At 36.0% G+C, this 19,940-nt stretch overlaps 1 protein-coding gene across 1 annotated transcript in view; it reads left to right on the top strand.

Moving 5' to 3' along the window:
- ZBTB41 (zinc finger and BTB domain containing 41) overlaps positions 1 to 19,940 on the top strand; it is a 55,469-nt gene that overhangs the window by 5,930 nt on the left and 29,599 nt on the right. The window contains exons 3-6 of the mRNA XM_033196222.1: positions 3,423 to 3,630; positions 4,555 to 4,624; positions 7,276 to 7,423; positions 15,228 to 15,357. Coding sequence (XP_033052113.1) covers positions 3,423 to 3,630; positions 4,555 to 4,624; positions 7,276 to 7,423; positions 15,228 to 15,357 — 556 coding nt within the window. The remainder of the gene's footprint in view (positions 1 to 3,422; positions 3,631 to 4,554; positions 4,625 to 7,275; positions 7,424 to 15,227; positions 15,358 to 19,940) is intronic.

Here is a 19,940-nt window from a genome sequence, read left to right as displayed (position 1 = left end):
TTTGCTCATGTGAAAATATCTTTAATTTATGACTTCTGATTTGAGACATGATTCATATTGGGATTCAGTTCAGAAAAATGCTGTGGATAAAATTTCTTATCTTATAAAATGTTATGTATTTTCTGTTCACGATCAGGAATGCTTGGGTGTAGTTTAATATTCTATGAAGGAATACTGTTTTTTAAATTGAAACTTTGATAAGTTTGAAGTGAACATTTTGATTTATACATTGTTATTGAATGCCCCACTCCGTAAACGTAGAGAAACAGTTGTAGATGTTTACTGTTTGTGCTAAGGAGTGCCCTCCCCGTGGCAAAAAAAAAAAAAAAAAAAAAAAACCTACCAAATGATTTAAACATGAAAATCGAAGATTAACATATATTTTCCCACTAGTCTCTAGAGATCTACCTAGCTCTTCTGGGTCCAGCATTCCATCAAAAGTTCTCTCACCTGTTCTTGTTCAGAAATTCAAATCCATGGCGATAACAGGCCATGCAAAGCCTATGTGCATAAATTTGAATTAATAATTAAAATATTATTTTACTTATTCAAATTTCTGTATTATCATTGGTCTGCTTGACTTTGCTCAATTTATTTAAAATGATTTTTTAAAAAAATCATGAGGTTTATCTAATTTTGGCTATTTCAGTTTAAATTCACAAACTTTCTTCTTTTTTTTTTTTCCTTGCTTAAATCTTTATCTCTCCTGGTCTGTAGGGAAATGGAAATTTAATAGTCAAAGTGATTTAAATTTTTAATTCAACTGCCATTTCAGTGACTTTGTATTTAGCTATAAGTATCTTAATTTTTATTTGCATGCGTAGAAGAAATTCTCAATTTTAAATAGAGGGAAAATGCTGCTAATTGTTAATTAAACATCTTTTAAGCAAAGGCATTTTCATTTTCAAGTAAATGATTTGTTGAAAAATTTTTCATACTTTAAGATTTTTATTATGCTGCTACTTTTGTAAGACATAAAAATGAGGGCCGGGCGCAGTGGCTCATGCCTGTAATCCCAGCACTTTGGGAGGCCGAGGTGGGCGGATCACCTGAGGTCAGGAGTTCGAGACCAGCCTGACCAATATGATGAACCCCCCATCTCTACTAAACATACAAAAAATTAGCTGGGTGTGAAGGCATGTGCCTCTAATCCCTGCTGCTCAGGAGGCTGAGACAGGAGAATCGCTTGAAGCCAGGAGGTGGAGGTTGCAGTGAGCTGAGATCATGTCAGTGTACTCCAGCCTGGACAACAAGAGCAAAACTCTGTCTCAAAAAAAAAAAAAAAAGAAATAAAAATGAGAAGATTTAAACATTAGGAGGTTGATAAGTTGTTTCTGAATTTTGAGAATCTGTGCTAAACATGCACAGTCAATACCCAGTTAAAAATGGACCTGTTCCAAAAATCACAAGTTTAGTTATTAAAAAATCTTTTGATTTGTTTACAGTTTTTTAAATATCAGTATGATTATTTACATAATTCAAAAGGTGAGTTAAAACTGAAATGTGAAAACCTTCACAATAAGGGAATATTTAAAAAAAAAAAAATCCATAAAGTGACCTCTGTCTTTTCTCAGTATTTGATCTTATTCCTTGAACACAGCAGGGGAGGTGGTGGTGGTAGGAAGTGTATATGCATGTGTAAATGGTTGGGTATACTCTAGCAGTAGCAGAGAGGGAACAGAGATACTAAGCAATTTTAGCAGTGGCAAGGGGAAAGAGCCAAGTGTATCCAACGTTATCAGAGCTGAAACCCCTGTTTGATTTGTTATAACAGATATTCATAAATCGGATGCATCCATATTTATATTTGAGGTATACTTACATGTCCATATTATGACTAGTAACCCGTATGATAATAATGATAACAGTTAATATTTATTAGTGCTTACTGTGTGCTGGGAATTTTTTTTTTTTTTTTTTTTGTAGGCTTGGGGTTTTGCCAGGCTGGCCAGGCTGGTCTCAAATTCATGACCTCAAGTGTTCGCCCACGTTGGCCTCCCCAAGTGCTGAGATTACCGGCATAAGCCACCATACCTGGCTCTGCCAGGATGTTTTAAGTGTTGTTGTGTGTATTTGTTAACGTATTTACTTCTCACAACCCCACGAAGTGTTACTAACTCAAGTAAAGAGAGGTTAAATTATTAGCTTGATTTAAATCATGTAGCTAATTTAGGAGATGCCTAAATATTGACTGAGTTTTCTGACTATATGCATATCAGGTATGCATATACCATTACTGTGTTCTACATCTAAATACCTAATTTTTCATTATACTTCTGTTTTCTTTGCTTGTGAGTAACACCCTTCCGCTTACCTTAAGGAAAATACCTTGATTTCCTTTCCTCAGTTTTTTTTATTGTGATAAGTGCAATATAATTAATTTTTAGATAATATAATATTACTTGCTTAATAAAATCAGTTGTATATAGATATATTTACTAAATTAGTGAATTTTATTTTATTAGGTAGGCACATAATTATGATTATACCTTTTCCTCAGTGGCCTTGGAATATTTTGGATTTTTCATAATTTTCATGTTATACATAGGATGTATCCTTTTTAAAGTATATGACCGAAATGCTATACTTTCACATTGGTTTTCGCCTGAAGAAAAATTTATTTATACATTTATTTTTCAGGAAAGAGCAAAGCTAAGTTTTTAATTAAGAATTACCTTTCATGTTGATTTTTTTTTCCTATGTTTATTGCCTTTTGCTTGGAAATGTATTTCGAAATTTCTAATTCAAATTACCAGATGTGCACATTCACAGTACACAGATTACCCAGTAATAATAATAGATAACAGTAATTGATAACTTATGTGTTTGACACTGTTGTAAGTGCGTTATGTGTATGAATTTGTTTATTATTACAGCAGTTCTATTAGGTAAATTCTGTTATTATCTCAGTTTTTCAGATGAGGAAGATCTGAGGCATATAGAGGTTACTTGTTCAAAGTCACATAACCCTCTATTTAGAGAGCCAGTATCCATATCCAGGTGTGTGGACCCACAGAGATACCAAAAATATGAACATATAAATCTTAAATGATGAATTGATCTTTTGCTAAAAGTTAATTTTAAATTTTAAAATACATTTAAAAATTTAAGGTTCAGAGAATTTGCCAACAGTTTTCAGAAAATGTATCAAACCTCTTAATTTTTAAAATGTGTGATCATGAATAACTTTTTTTAATGACTTAAGTTTTTGAGGAAAAGTATACTTTGAACAGTAAGCTCAAAATAGTAAGTCATTAGGTTTATCAGAGGTAGAGATTTAGGTAAACTTTTTTCTAGTTTTGTGTGTGGATTTAGGTGTGTATATTAAGTTTGCTAAACCATGAGATTTTATTCCACTGTCAAATTCCAATCACAGTATAGCAAATGTACTAAATTTAATTTTAATTTTTCTTTTTTTATAGGAAAATATGAGAGCCACACCCGTGTTCACACAGGTGAGAAGCCCTTTGAGTGTGATATTTGTCACCAACGCTATTCGACAAAGTCTAACCTAACTGTTCACAGAAAGAAGCACAGTAATGAAACAGAATTTCATAAGAAGGAGCACAAGTGCCCTTATTGTAATAAACTTCATGCAAGCAAGAAGACTTTAGCCAAGCATGTTAAGAGGCAAGTATTATCTTGCTTCCATAATATACTTTATTGTGCCTTTTAATTTAAATGTGTAGAAAGCTAAAAACATCTATAAAGTGCTTTTCTCCAATTCTTTCATTGGACATTCATTGAGATACAGCATTTTGATTATCCTGCTTTCTTTTTTAGGTTTTGGCAAGTATGTCTTCAGAAATATGTAGTTTTTATACTCATAAATTTCTTTCTCTTTTTTTTTTTTTTTTTTTTTTTGAGGTAGAGTTTCACTTGTCGCCCAGGCTGGAATGCAGTGGTACAATCTCAGCTCATTGCAACCTCTACCTCCTGGGTTCAATCAGTCCTCCCATTTCAGCCTCCTGAGTAGCTGGAACTACATGCACGCACCATGCCCAGCTAATTTTTATATTTTTTGTAGAGCCTGGGTTTCACTTTATTGCTCAGGCTGGTCTCAAACTCCTAGACTCAAGTGATCTGCCTGCTTTGACCTCCCAAAGTGCTGGGATTACAGACTGTGAGCCACCACGCCTGGCCAAGAAATTTATTCTTATACTCAACATTGTGTTTAATGTGTAACAGTTTGTGAGATAAAGAATATTTAATAGAATATTATATATTTAACTCTAAAAATTAAATTTACTGAAATCTGGACTAAAAGAAAATCAGACATATTACATTGCAGTTTATGTATAAAGAACTAGGTTCCTGAATGTATTTAAAAGATGATTATACTTTTATTTCATTATTTCTGCATAAACATAGGTATACATATACATTTATTAAGATGATAATGATACCTTCTTAAAGAGCTCACCTGTGCTTACTTGTCTCATTATGAAAGGAATCAGTACTTGATCCTGGTAATTACTGTCAACATATTCACATGGAATATTGCTTTAACTAATATAACCTTTTCCTAATAACCCTTTTCTTTTCCTCTGATAGATTTCATCCAGAAAATGCACAAGAATTTATTTCCATTAAGAAGACTAAGAGTGAAAGTTGGAAATGTGATGTAAGAGTTTTTAATTAAAACAAATTAGAAAACCAAAGTAAATGAAATGTCTTTTGGGGAAGTAAAGTAATTAGGTTTTAAAGTAATGTGACTTAGCTTATCTCACTTTTAGAATTTTCCTTTTATATAAAATTATTCTAATATATTTTGTAAATTAAGCCTGGTATAGGTTAGTTTTTAGATGATGGAACTAGGAAGTGGAAATCCTAGTTTTTATTTTCATTGTAATCACCATACCATGTATTTATGGTTATGTATGTAAACTGTGACATTACTGTTGCACAGAATATAAAATGTTAGACTTTCTCCCCCATTTCTGGGTATGTGTTGTTAACATAATAAACTATCTCAAAACTCAGTGGCCTTAAATAAGTATTTTGATATGTCTCACCCTTTTGTGTGTTAGGAATCCACATTTGGGGCAGGGATTTGCTAGGTTAATTCTTCTGTTCCACTTGTTGTCAACTGAAGTCACTCAACAGTTTTCAGCTAGTGCATGGTCTGGTCTGGGGACACTTCCAAAGCGGCTCACTCAAGGCCGGATATGGTGGCTAACACCTGTAATCCCAGCACTTTGGGAGGCCCAGGCTAGTAGATCACCTAAGGTCAGGAGTTTGAGACCAATCTGGCCAACATGGCAAAACCCCATCTCTACTTAAAAAGATAAAAAAAATTTAAAAAATAAACATTAGCTAGACATGGTGGCACATGCCTGTAATCCCAGTTGCTTGAGAGACTGAGGCAAGAGAATCACTTGAACTCGGGAGGTGGAGGTTGTAGTGAGCTGAGATCACACCACTGTACTCCAGCCTGGGTGACAGAGCCAGACTGTCAAACAAAACAAAGTGGCCCACCCATGTGACAGGTAACTTGGTGTTTGTTCCTGGCTAGAATCTCAGCAAGGACTGTTTACCAGGAACCTTAGTTCTTCTCTGCTTTGGTCTTTCCTTGCGGCTTCTTGAGCTTCTTTCTATCATAGCAGCTAAGTTCCAAGAGTGAGTAAGTGTTCCAAGAAACCTAGATAAAAACTATTAGACTTTATGGAATAGCCTCAGAAGTCTCTGAAAATCACTTCTACCACATTTTGTAGGCCAAACAAATCACTCTAACCTGGGTATATTTAAAGAGAAGGGAATTAGATTCCATTTTTTTTTTGAGACAGAGTCTCGCTCTGCCGCCCAGGCTGGAGTGCAGTGGCCGGATCTCAGCTCACTGCAAGCTCCGCCTCCCGGGTTTACGCCATTCTCCTGCCTCAGCCTCCCGAGTAGCTGGGACTACAGGCGCCCGCTACCTCGCCTGGCTAATTTTTTGTATTCTTTTAGTAGAGACGAGGTTTCACCGTGTTAGCCAGGATGGTCTCGATCTCCTGACCTCGTGATCCGCCCGTCTCGGCCTCCCAAAGTGCTGGGATTACAGGCTTGAGCCACCGCGCCCGGCCGATTCCATTTTTCAATAGGAGGAGTACGGACATCTTTATTCTACAGTACCTCTAAGTATTTTTTCAGTATTTACATTAATCTTTTCTTTTTTTTTTCTTTTTTGAGTTGGAGTCTTGCTTTGTCACCCAGGCTGGAGTGCAGTGGCGTGATCTTGACTCACTGCAGCCTCCTCCTCCTGGGTTCAAGTGATTCTTGTGCCTCAGCCTCCCCAGTAGCTAGGACTGCAGGTGCACACCACCACGCCCAGCTAATTTTTATATTTTTAGTGATGAGGTTTCACCAGGTTGGCCAGGCTGATCTTGAACTCCTGACCCCAAGTGATCCACCCGTCTCGGCCTCCCAAAGTGCTTCCCGGGATTACACGTGTGAACTGCTGTGCCCAGCCTAGGTGAATCTTTTTTAAAGGCAACGCTAGCTGTTACTTTTGCCTTCTTTAATCCCAGATTCAATTTATATATACAGCAAAATTCTCACAATTTCTCTGATTTCAGCTTCTAGAAATTGAAGTTAATTATTAATTACAATATTTGAGTCTGCATAAAATACTGTCTTCCCCTTACTAAGTTTCATCATTCTTGGCTATAAAACATTAATAATAATGCCAATTGCATCTATCTTACAGGATTATTGTGAGAATTAAGAGAAATAATCCATGAATTACTTAGCATTGTGCTTGGTGTATATAGTATGTGCTATGTCATTATTGTTGGTGCTCTTACTATAGCAGCCTACCTCTCTTTTAAAAAACCTGATGAATGTCAAATTTTTAAAGACTGACCACTTCAAGAGATACACTTTAAAATACTTTTTCTGTGGCTTCTTATTCAGATTTTTATTCAAATATACGGCAACACTGAAAAAAAAGAACCTTTTATTCCTGACATATAAATGACTAAAAAATAATATATTTCATGGATTTAGAAGTTCTGACTAGAATTAAGATAGTATGATTATTCTATATCCCTACCAGAAATGTAAAGAGTTGAAATTCAGCTACCTTTAGTACTAATTTAAAATCATTCCTTACTTCCTCTAGAGCATTTTTTTCTGCACAATTAGAATTTAGTTTTACTTTTTGTAAGTTTACTGTTGGGAGAAAAGTCTGTTTATTGAATTTACCTGTTTTTTTTTTTTTTTTTTTTCTCATTACAAGCTTAGTATTACAATTTTTAATTCAGGTTCTCTTAACATTTTATTTGCATTTTAATTTAGATTTGTAAGAAATCTTTTACTCGAAGACCGCACTTGGAGGAACATATGATTCTACATTCTCAAGATAAACCTTTTAAGTGTACCTATTGTGAAGAACATTTTAAATCACGGTTTGCTCGGTTAAAGCATCAAGAAAAGTTCCATCTGGGTAAGCAAGTTACTTTTTCTTAAGGCAGCCATGACAATTTTAATTATCACATCATGTTGGAGGAGGCTTCTACAGCTGAATTACTCTTTTTCTTCTAAAAGACTTTTTAAGAGCGGTTTTAGGTTCACAGCAAAATTGAGAGGAAGGAATAGATAGTTCCCATATACCCTCTGCCTCCATATATGCACAGCCTCCCCCATTATCAGCAGTTCTTCACCAGAGTGGTACATTTGTTACAATCGAAGAACCTACATTGACACATCATAATCACCCAAAAACTCTAGTATGGACTAGGGTTCACTCTCAGTGTTGTATATTCTGTTGTTTTAAACAAATCTATAATGACATATATCAATATAGTATCATACAGAATAGTTTCACTGCCCCGAAATTTCCCTGTGCTTCTCCATTTGTCTCCCACACCAACCCCTGGCAACCACTGACCTTTGTACTTTATTGGATAGTTCATTCTTTTTAGATACCTCATCTACTACTTGATGATCTTTTTACTGTCTCCATAGTTTTACCTTTTCCAGAATATCATATGGTTGGAATCATACACTGTGTTGAGTTTTCTGGTTGGCTTCTTCCATTTAGTATAGTGCTAAATGATACAATTGGCACTCCATATCTATGAATTCCATGTCTGTGGATTCAACCAACTGTGGATCAGAGTTATTAAAAAAGAAATAACAAAACATAACAATACAACAATAAAAAAATACACACTTTAAAATATAGTATAACAGTGATTTACATCACACTTCCATCGTATTAGTATTAAGTAATCAAGAGATGATTTAAAGTGTATGGTAGGATGTGCATAGTTTGCATGTAAATACTACACCACCTTATATAACGGAATGGAGCATCCATGGATTTTGGTATCCCGGGCCATCCTGAAACCAGTCCCTCACGGATACCTAGGGAGGACTTGATTCCATTGTCTGGATATACCACAGTTTATCCGTTCACCCACTGAAAGATATCTTGGTTGCTTCCAAGTTTTGGCAGTTATAAATAAAATTGCTGTAAACATCTATATGTAGGCTTTTTTGAAGACTTAGGTTTTCAATTGCTTTGGTTAAATACCTAGGAGAACAAGGGCTGGATCAGATGGTAAAAATATAATTAGTTTATAAGAAACTGTCAAATTGTCTTCCAAAGTAGCTGTATCATTTTTTTTTTTTTTTTTTTTTTTTTTTTTTTTTTTTTGAGGCAGAGTCTCGCTCTGTCGCCCAGACTGGAGTGCAGTGGCGCAATCTCGGCTCACTGCAAGCTCCGCCTCCCGGGTTCACGCCATTCTCCTGCCTCAGCCTCCCGAGTAGCTGGGACTACAGGCGCCCCCACCTCGCCCGGCTAGTTTTTTGTATTTTTAGTAGAGACGGGGTTTCACCATGTTAGCCAGGATGGTCTCGATCTCCTGACCTCGTGAGTAGCTGTATCATTTTGCATTCCCATGAGAATGTCTGTCACTTCATGTTCTTGCCAGCATTTGGTGCTTTCTGTGTTCCAAATTTTGGCCATTGTAATAGGTTTGTAATGGTATCTCATTGCATTAATTTGCATTTTCCTGATGGCATATAATGTGGAGCATCGTTTCATATGTTTATTTACATCTATATATCTTCTTTGGTGTGGTGTCTGTTAGTTCTTTGGCCCAATTTTTTTTTTTTTTTTTTTGAGACAGAATCTTGCTCTGTCGCCCAGGCTGGAGTGTAATGGTGCAATCCTGGCTCACTGCAACCTCCACCTCCTGGGTTCAAGTGATTCTCCTGCCTCAGCCTCCAGAGTAGCTGGGATTACAGGTGCCAGCCACCACGCCCAGCTAAGTTTTTTGTATTTTTAATAGAGACGGGGTTTCACCAGGTTACCCAGACTGGTCTCAAACTCCTGACCTCAGGTGATCCACCTGCCTCGGCCTCCCAAAGTGCTGGGATTACAGGCGTGAGCCACCACGCCCAGCTGGCCCATTTTTTCATCAAGTTGTTTACTTATTGTTGAGTTTTGAGAGTTCTTTGTATGTTTTGGATAACACTTACCAGATATTTCTTTTCAAGTATTTCCTTTCAATCTGTGAATTTTCATCATCTTGACAATTTCTGTGACAGAGGAAAATTTTAATTTTAATTAAGTCCAATTTATCTATTGTTTCTTTCATGGATTGTGCAAAGTTATTGCAAAACCTAAGGTCATCTACATTTTTGTGATCCATTTTGAGTTTACTTTTGCAAAGGATGTAAAGTTTATGTCTAGATTCTTTTTTTTTTTTTTTTTGGTCTGGATATCCATTTGCACTAGGACCATTTCTTAAAAAGACTGTCTTTGCTGTATTGTATTGGTTTTGCTTCTTTGTGAAAGATTAGTTGACCATATTTATGTAGGTCTGTTTCTGGGCTCTGTGTTCTGTTCTATTGATCTATTTTTTTATTTTTTATTTTTGCCAATAATATACTGTCTTGATTACTGTAACTTTATAGTAAGTTTTAAAGCCAAGTAGTGTCAGCCCTCCAACCTTACTCTTCTCCTTCAATGTTGTGTTGGCTCTTCTGGATCTTTTGCCTTTCCATATTAACTTTAGAATCAGTTTGTTGATATCTACAAGATGACTTTCTGGGATTTTGATTGGGATTGCATTGAATGTATAAGTTGAGTCTTTCCATGAACATGGGATATCGTTTCATGTGTTTAGTTTTTCTTTGATTTCTTTCATCTGAGTTTTGTAGTTTTCTCATATAGATCTTGTACTTATGTTGTTAGATTTATTCCTAAATGTTTCATTTTGGGGGATTGTTGAATTACCATTGGTGAACCTTGAGTATTGACTTAGGCAAAGAGAGTCATATAAATTGGAAGGAGTACTGTATATGTCACAGTTCTTAGAGATGTGTAAATGTGTTTTTTTGTGTGTTGGGTCTTTTTTTTGTTGTTCCTTTTTTTGGTGACAAATGTGCCAGTGGGCATAAGCTGTGCATTTATTCATAGTTGACGTTGCATAGGTTTGTGAGTGCTTAGGATGAGACATTCTTATTTTGGAAAAAGATAATTTTTCAAGGAGTAGAATAAACTTAATATATTTGGAATTCACTATAGTATTTAATGAAATACCTCCCTAATGCTTACGGCCAAGGTGGAGAGTTGTGGTCTAGATAGCAGTATACTTTGGTAAATTTATGACTGTTAATCCCACTAATGAATTTTGTCATTACAGGTAGAGGCCCTCTCCGTGTTCAATTCATTACTTTTGTTAACAACTTAAATAAAAATATACATTTCATTGCTTATGAAATGTATAGATGTCATAAAGCTGGCAAGGATATTTAATATACTAGAAAATAAACATATTTTAAAAATCTGTATGTTATACAATAGGTCAAAACAAATGACATTAAAGTTAATTAAGAATAAATACAAAGCTAGGTTGCATGCAGTGACTCATGCCTGTAATGCCAGCACTTTGGGAGGCTGAAGCTGGCAGATCACCTGAGGTCGGGAGTTCGAAACTAGCCTGACCAACATGGAGAAACCTTGACTCTACTAAAAATACAAAATTAGCTGGTCATGGTGGCAGATGCCTGTAATACCAGCTACTTAGGAGGCTGAGGCAGGAGAATCTCTTGAACACAGGAGGCAGAGGTTGCGGTGAGCCGAGATCACACTATTGCACTCCAGCCTGGGCAACAAGAGCGAAATTCTGTCTCAAAAATATAAATTAAATAAATAAATAAAAAATAAATAAATAAATGAAAGTTGTAAACTTAAGGGAGTGATCTTTTAGTCATTAAGTCTTTAAGAACTATAAAATAGTTTATCATCCAAAGTACTTACTTTACAGACGATCATAAAGGCAGAGGCTTTTTGGACACAGTGTGAACCAATAATGTGATATGATTTACAAAACCAATGTAGTTTTTTTTTTTTTTTTTTTTTGAGACGGAGTCTCACTCTGTCGCCCAGGCTGGAGTGCAGTGGCCGGATCTCAGCTCACTGCAAGCTCCACCTCCCGGGTTCACGCCATTCTCCTGTCTCAGCCTCCCGAGTAGCTGGGACTACAGGCGCCTGCCTCGTCGCCCGGCTAGTTTTTGTATTTTTTTAGTAGAGACGGGGTTTCACCGTATTAGCCAGGATGGTCTCGATCTCCTGACCTCGTGATCCGCCCGTCTCGGCCTCCCAAAGTGCTGGGATTACAGGCTTGAGCCACCGCGCCCGGCCACCAATGTAGTTTTAAACTATATTAATAAAAGTCTATTTTTCAGAATTAGGGAAATAATAGTCTGATTTTGAATAGATCTGGAAAATTGCATTCATTTCTGTATACCACATTTAAGATGGATATTGACAAATATATATTTTAGAGATGGGTAATTTTGGTGATGTAGAGTCTTGAAATCATATCATGTGAAAAACATGGTCCTTGAAATATTTTATCCGGGAAAGGAAGATAGAGCAGCTGTCTTCAAATACTTTCAAGGCACTATTGTGCAACAAGGGAGTCTTAATCTTTGTGAGTTTAGTATATAAGACTCGTATATGCTGGAAGATTATTATTATGTTTTTTTTTTGAGGCGGAGTCTCGCTCTGTCGCCCGGACTGGAGTGCAGTGGCCAGATCTCAGCTCACTGCAAGCTCCGCCTCCTGGGTTTACGCCATTCTCCTGCCTCAGCCTCCCGAGTAGCTGGGACTACAGGCGCCCGCCACCTCGCCCGGCTAGTTTTTGTATTTTTAGTAGAGACGGGGTTTCACCGTGTTAGCCAGGATGGTCTCGATCTCCTGACCTCGTGATCCGCCCGTCTCGGCCTCCCAAAGTGCTGGGATTACAGGCTTGAGCCACCGCGCCCGGCCGCTGGAAGATTATTTACCTGAAGCTTAATCTCCCCAAATTGCCTTTACTAAGTTGTTTCCTTTCACAGTATTCAGTTTCAGCATTTCTAAGAAGCCATCATGTAGAAACAGTTTTTATAGTTACCAAACTGTAGTTGACATGTTCTTGATTCTGTTTCATGGGAGAAATTTCTTTAGTTTAGTTCCAAAAAAAGTAGTTTGTATTGGAGAATTGGTGCACTTCTTTCTTTTTGATATGAAAATTTTTAGGTAATCTTTTTGTCCCACCTTGTAGAAACATCAGAAGGAAATATAATAATTTTTTAAGTGTTGGAACTTACAAACTAACTTGTCTTATACAATAGTTACTTTCCCATCAGTGAAATTATACAAGTATACAAGCATATGCTGAACTTACCTTACTAGCTGTTAGAGTTGTTGAAGAGGGCGTTCTTTAGAAGTGGTTGAACTAGAAGATTTTTATGACTTGTTAAGAGATTCTTCTATGATGCTGCAGCATACCAATAATGAGAGGTGTTCCAGAAATGTTAATCAGAAAGGCTTAGCTAACCTACTGTCTAATATTTATGGCAGAAAATACACAAGGAAAGTACATTCAACATTCAAAATAGTAAATATTTATGGAACAACTGCTAACTGTATGATCAGCTCAGTGTTAGAACCTGGGGATACTATTTCTGCCAAATTAAATTATAGTGCAATAGGTAATCTAACCAATAAATAAATCATTACATTTTAGTACTGTGTACACACGAATATTTTACAACTGATTAGGTAATTTGTATGATTTTTAATAAGAGTTGACATTTACTGGGTTAAGTTGACATTTACTAGAAGAAAAAGTTTAGTAAGTGTGGCATGATGTGGAAGTGGAAGTAGAAGACTTTCTAGCCAGGCTTGTTTTCTGAGTCTGACTTAGCCACTTACTATGTGATCTGGAACAGCCTCTCAGACTTCCAACTTCCTCTTTTGTTAAAATGAAGTTAATACGTACTTCTTAGATACTATTGTGAGGTTTAAATGAGTTACTGTATAAGTGCCAAATGTAGAGCCAGGCATAGTTTTCATTCTCTTTCTCTGAATATGTTGTCATTTCTAGTATTATAATTTTCAGTCTTTCCAAGACCTTTGAGAAACATGGCTTGTGACATAGTAGCTTTGCATTTTGGGTCACTATTATTTCAGAAAATAAACCGAATAGAGTATTGTTATGAGTATTTTCTGTGTTTGTGTGTGTGTACATATGTTTACATATGTATGTATACATGCAAATATAAAATACACAAAGCAATATTTTATATATAGAGAGAGAGAGCTTCTTCTTTTGCATTCCATCTCTATGCTTCTGTTCCCTTGAATCACTGTATACTTTAGATAAGTGCATCATGCAATTTGGTGTATATCACTTGGAGACCTTATTAAAACGAATTTCCCAGAGTGTCTGATTGAGATAGTTCTAGAGTATGGCCCCAAATTTGTATTTGCATTTGGAACTTGTACAATTTGCATTTTGTACAAGTTCCCAGGTAGTGCTGGTGCAAATGATCTAGATATCACATTTTGATAACTACTGCTTTAGGTTATTCAAAGCAATACTCATTCTGTCTACATTAGGAATATATATTCTGTTAAATCAAGGGGAAAGATATGTAAGTAATGCAATCTGAACAGTTAAAGGAGAAGAATTTTTAATATATATGAATATATATGTGTAAAAGTTGTAGTTTGGCTTTTAAAAGTCAGATCTTGGCCAGGCGTGGTGACTCACGTCTGTAATCCCAGCACTTTAGGAGACAGAGGTGGGAGGATCACTTGAGCCCAGGAGTTTAAGACCAGCGTGGGCAACCTAGTGAGATGTCATCTATAAACATAAATAAATAAATAAATAAATATAAATAAATAAGGAGAGGCTGAAGTGGAAGGATTGCTTGAGCCCGGGAGGTTGTTTAAATAGGTTTAGCTGCATGCAAAACTGGATATCCAGTGTAGCAAAAAAATGTAGTTGTTGTTTTCTTTGAAGAATCCCCATACAATGTCTTAGAGCCTTTTTTTGGTTCCGAAGAAGTGGAGAGATTTTTCATAATACTTAACACAGTGCTTGATGTGAATTAAGAATCAATAAATACTTGTTGAATGAGTTAATAAATTAGTAAAATATTTAGAGCCATGAAAAATGAAATGTTAGAGATTTTAAATGAGAATACGTTAAAGATACTAATGTGTAAAACGCATGGAAATTTACCCAGAGCTACTGTGGCTACCAAGCAATTTTGCTTATAGTTATGTTTCTGAATTTCAGTGTCTTAATTCTGTTTTCTTTCTATTGTGCTATTATGATTAATTCATTAGAATTCTTTCTTCAGTTTGTCCTTCCATATACTGAGACGTCTTTTTGCAAATATATAGCTTCTGTATTTACTAAACTTCTTTTTTATGCATTCTTTGTCCTTCTTAGATTTTGTCAGTCAGTAGAACACTGTTTTGTCTCCAGTTGTTTATTTGGCAAAATCATAGTGAAATTCCAAATCCAACTAATGTCAGTATTACTATGAGAGGCCTGGGCTTAATTTTGTACCACCAAATAGAAATATTTCCAAACTATAAACTCTCTTAAGTACTCCGTTTGTTCTTTCAAAGTTTTTTATTACCCACTTTCCCAAAAACTTTAGTATGCAGCCATTTCTACTTTGTTCCAGTCTGATTTCAGACAAGGAATTGGCCATTTCAATTTGTTAACTCATTAGTTTGTTCAACATTTATTCTGTCTGTTAGATGCTGAGCCCTATACTTGGTTGTAGGGATATGGAAATGTTATTCTAGGAATAAACAACCTAGAAGAGAAATTGCAGTGTATTATGACATATGTGCCAACAGGATAGGCATGAACTTACAGCATACCTATTAAATTTAACTTAGTATCTCCTCTTTAAACTTTAAATGCACACTCTTTTTTCCTTTTTAGGTCCTTTTCCATGTGATATATGTGGTCGCCAGTTTAATGATACTGGAAATTTGAAACGTCATATAGAATGTACTCATGGTGGAAAGAGAAAATGGACTTGCTTTATCTGTGGAAAATCAGTACGAGAAAGGTGAAGAATTATCTGCACACCCAGAAACATCCTAGTACTATCAATGAATATGATTTATAAGAGTTAGGGCAACGTAAGACACAACATGCATGAATTGTGCTTTAGTTTGAAATATAAGGAAAAAAGGAATTACACAAATGTTATGGAAGATGATATGGAGTCAAGATTTGCAGATTTTAGATGGATGATTTAATGTACATATTTTATGTCTTTCTGAAACCCCACTAAAACTAGATTAACAGTTTTTGTTTGTTTTTTAAAAAGAATAAGCTGCAAAGATAGAGACAACAGAAATGTAACAAGAATGACACAGGTTTGGAAGCTATAAAACAGATGGATCAGTGGCAATTGACTTAGCAGATCTAAGAAAGACAAACCCCAAAGTGGAAATGCAGAAATGTGAGAACATAGTTTACATCACAGAATCTGTGGCAGTATTAGGTACCTCGGAATTGGGTTGAAGGAGAGGCAGAACAAGGAGCACTAGATTAAAAACTTTAGAAGTTTTAGAACTAATACCATTGGATTCTTTTTTTTTTTTTTTTGAGACGGAGTCTGGCTCTGTCGCCCAGGCTGGAGTGCAGTGGCCGGATCTCAGCTCACTGCAAGCTCCGCCTTCCAGGCTCATGCCATTCTCCTGCCTCAGCCTCCCCAGTAGCTGGGACTACAGGTGCCCACCACCTCGCCCGGCTAGTTTTTTTTTTTTTGTATTTTTTAGTAGAGACGGGATTTCACCGTGTTAGCCAGGATGGTCTCGATCTCCTGACCTCGTGATCCGCCCGTCTCGGCCTCCCAAAGTGCTGGGATTACAGGCTTGAGCCACCGTGCCCGGCCTATCATTGGATTCTTTTCCACCATCTACTCATGCCATTGCTACTAGACACCTGTCCCTCTCCCAGGAGTATTGCTAGACCAAAGTATGCCACATAGCTACATGATGGCATATATTGTGCATGCTGAAAGCAGTGATCCTCAGGCCTTATCTCTGCAAATATCTTGGCTTTTAGATTTTATTCTCTAGGCAGCAGATCCGAAGTCTGTTTCCTGAAAAATCTGAGCACCTAAGGGCAAATGTATTCCCTAACAAGTGGTACATCCAGATCACCCACAGTGAAGGCTAAGTTACCAAGACCATCGTCCTTTGCCCTTCTCATCAACTTTTTAGCCTGTCATACTTAATCAAGAGCAGATAGTCAAGGATCATGATACATAAGAGGAAAACTTTTAACATAGAAAATAGATTCCAACACAGAGAAACAGAAAAAAAAAGTTTAAGGAAACACATTATTAAGGAAGAAGAAAATTTCAAAAGAAGCAAACAATTACTTTTTTGTCTCAGTTGAAGATACAGAATCCATTAAATGAGAAAAGCATGATATATAAAAGGATCACTCAAGGAATAATTTAGAGCTCTTAGAAATTCAAAGCATGATGGCCAAAGTATAGACTCAACGGGAGGGTTAAAGGACAAAAAGTAGAGCAAAAGCCAGCAATATAAAATAAGGCCTAGAACACTAGAGGATCAGGCAAGTCTAGCATCTGAAAAATAGGAGTTTTAGAAAGAAATAACGGAGAAAATAGAGGGGGGAAATCACCATTGAAATAATTCAAGATGATTTCCAGAACTGAAAGGTATGAGTTTGCCAGATAGAAATGACACATCATATGCTTAGATGAAAATAGACCTGTACCAAGGTACATCACTATGATATTTCAGACATGGGGAACAAAGGGAAGGTTTTCTATGCTTCTAGAGAGGGAGAAAAGTCACATACATTGATTAGAACTACTTGGACTTTCTTAGAAACATCAACACTAGAAGTAGGACCATAAAGTAGTGCCTGTAAAATTCTGAATGAAAATAATCTCCAGCCTAGAGCTCTGTTCTCAACTAACCAATAAAATCTCAAGATAGAATAAAGATATTTTCATGGTGCCAAAAAATAAGCTTTTAATGTACTCTTTCTCATAAAGCTACTGGGTGTGCTCCACCATTTGGGTGTGCTCCGCCAAAATGAGGGAATAAACTTGTAAACAGGAAGACAAGGGAAATAGCTATAACATGGGAGAGAAGCAAAGACAGAACACAGGAGGATGGTGGAAGAAGATCCCAGTATGTCAGATGTACAGCATATGTAATGGGTGTACCATACTGTTAGTAGTATGACCCAAGACATGATGGGGATTATTGCCACTGTCCCTGCTAGCATGTTTCTTCTTTTAACTAGGGAACAGAATGCTAGAAAGGTCTGATTTCTTACCTGTACTGTGCCTCTGTCTAGTACCTCTGTGTGCTAATGAGGTTCCTACTCTTATACTTTATGCCCTTTACCTTGATTTAACTGAGGATACTCATTTCATAGAAATGTCTTTTTTCGAGCTCTCCATCAGAATTAGAGGTAGGTCATGGTAAGCTTAGAACGAAAATATATAGAGCAGCCTACTTATTTTGACTCTATTGCTGCCAGACTTTCAGTAGCTGGTCTATTCTAGCTCTGCCAGATACTCCAAGTATGGTGAAACCTTTGTTTTCTACTACTTTTCATCACTTTAATTACTGACATGCCAGAAGGAGCTAGACTCTGATCTGGAGATCCTGTTCGTACTATCTTCTAGGCCCTTTATGTAATAGTGGCGATATTGTTAGGTTTGTGCTTGTTACTCAGGTTTTCAAAAGCATATGATACCTTGTTTAGTTTTTTATTCTTTATATATATATTATTTCTGAGGGGGGTGGTAAGGAGGATGAGATCAGGGAGGAGTAGGGGTAGACATTCTAAGGTACTAGTAATGTTCCTACTCTGCATGTAAGTGTTTACTATTCTTTAAACAGTACTTATAAATTTTTTACACTCTGCAGTATTTAAGAGTTTTATGATTAAAAAATGAGAAATGCCATTTTCTTAAAATAGCAGATACTATGGTCAAATAGGAAAATCAGTGTACTATATGAAAACATTTACACATTGATAAATTATAAAGTTCATTATATATATTATACATTCATTTTTCCCCTTAAAGATCTTTCTGTAAAAAGAAAAAGCAAACAAGGCAAAACAAGAATCCCAAAGATAACCTTTCTATCTTTTATTACAACTATTTAATAGGTAGAGATCTTTGTGGATATTTTCCACAAAGCTGGGTATAGCTACAGACTGTCATATTGGTGGACCTTGTAGAAGAGCACCATCTACTGGCAAAACTCCACTTTTATTTCAGATTCATCCTTTAAACTTACTAGGTATGAGATTGAAAGAAAAACCAAGTACAGTCATGCGGTGCTTAATGATAGGGCTATGTTCGGAGAAAAGCATTGTTAAGCAGTTTTGTCATCACGCAAATATAGAGTGTACTTATGCAAACCTAGATGGTATAGCCTACTACACATGTAGGCTATGTGGTTTAGCCAGCCTATTGCTCCCAGGCTACAAATCTGTATAGCATGTTACTGTACTGAATATTGTAGACAATTGTAACACAGTGGTAAGTATTGATATATTTAAACATACTTAAGCATAGAAAAAGCACTGTAAAAATGGTATAAAATATAAAAAAGAATATATGTATTTGTGTAGGTACCGATCATGAGTGGAGCTTGCAGGACCAGCAGTTTCTCTAGGGGAGTCAGTGAGTGAGTGGTGAGTGAATGTGAAGGCCTCAGGCATTACTGTACACTAATGTAGACTTTATAAACACTGTACATTTAGGTTTCACTAAATGTATTAAAATTTCTTTCCCTCAAATTAACAGCAGCTTACTGTAACATTTTTATTTTATAAACTTTGGATTTTTTCAACTTTCTTATTTACGGTAACACTTAGTTTAAAACACAATTGTACAGCTGCATAAAGATATTTTATTTTATATAAGCTTTTCTGTATTAAAAAAAATTTTTTTTGTTTTACTTTTTAAACTTTTTTTGATTAAAAACAAAAGACACAAACACAAACATTAGTCTAGGCCTACACAGGGTCAGGATTATCAATATTACTGTCTTCTACCTGCACATCTTGTCCCACTGGAAGGTCTTCAGGAGCAGTACATGCATGGAGCTGTCATGTCCTATGGTAACAATGCCTTCTTAGAGAATACCTCTTGAAGGACTTGCCTGAGGCTGTTTTACAGTTAGCTTTCTTTTTTTTAATTAGTAGAAAAGTACACTCTAAATAATGATAAAAAGTATAGTAAATACATACCAGTAACATAGTTGCTTATCATTATCAAGAATTATATACTGGACACAATTGTATTTTCTATACTTACATATAATTGGCAATGTAGTAGGTTTGTCTACAACAGCATCACCACAAACATGTGAGTAACGTATTGTGCTGTGATGCCACTAGGTTATAGAAATTGTGTAGCTCCGTTGTAATCTTATGGGACAACATTGTTTATGTGGTCTGTCATTGATTGAAATGTCATTATGCAGTACATGACTATAGTAGTGATAGCTAAAAGCCTGCAGAGGTCAGTCATGTTTCCCTTTTCCTTTATTTTCCCTTAAAATAACTTTGTCCATTATTACTCAGCACTTTAGATATGTGGGGAAGCTCTGAAGGTTAGAACTGTAGGAATTGCTA

This window comes from Trachypithecus francoisi, unplaced genomic scaffold (genome assembly GCF_009764315.1).
Source record: "Trachypithecus francoisi isolate TF-2019V2 unplaced genomic scaffold, Tfra_2.0 Lachesis_group5, whole genome shotgun sequence".
Lineage (NCBI taxonomy): Eukaryota > Metazoa > Chordata > Mammalia > Primates > Cercopithecidae > Trachypithecus > Trachypithecus francoisi.
The sequence above is the reverse complement of the archived record's forward strand: the minus strand, read 5'-3'. Positions and strand labels throughout refer to the sequence as shown.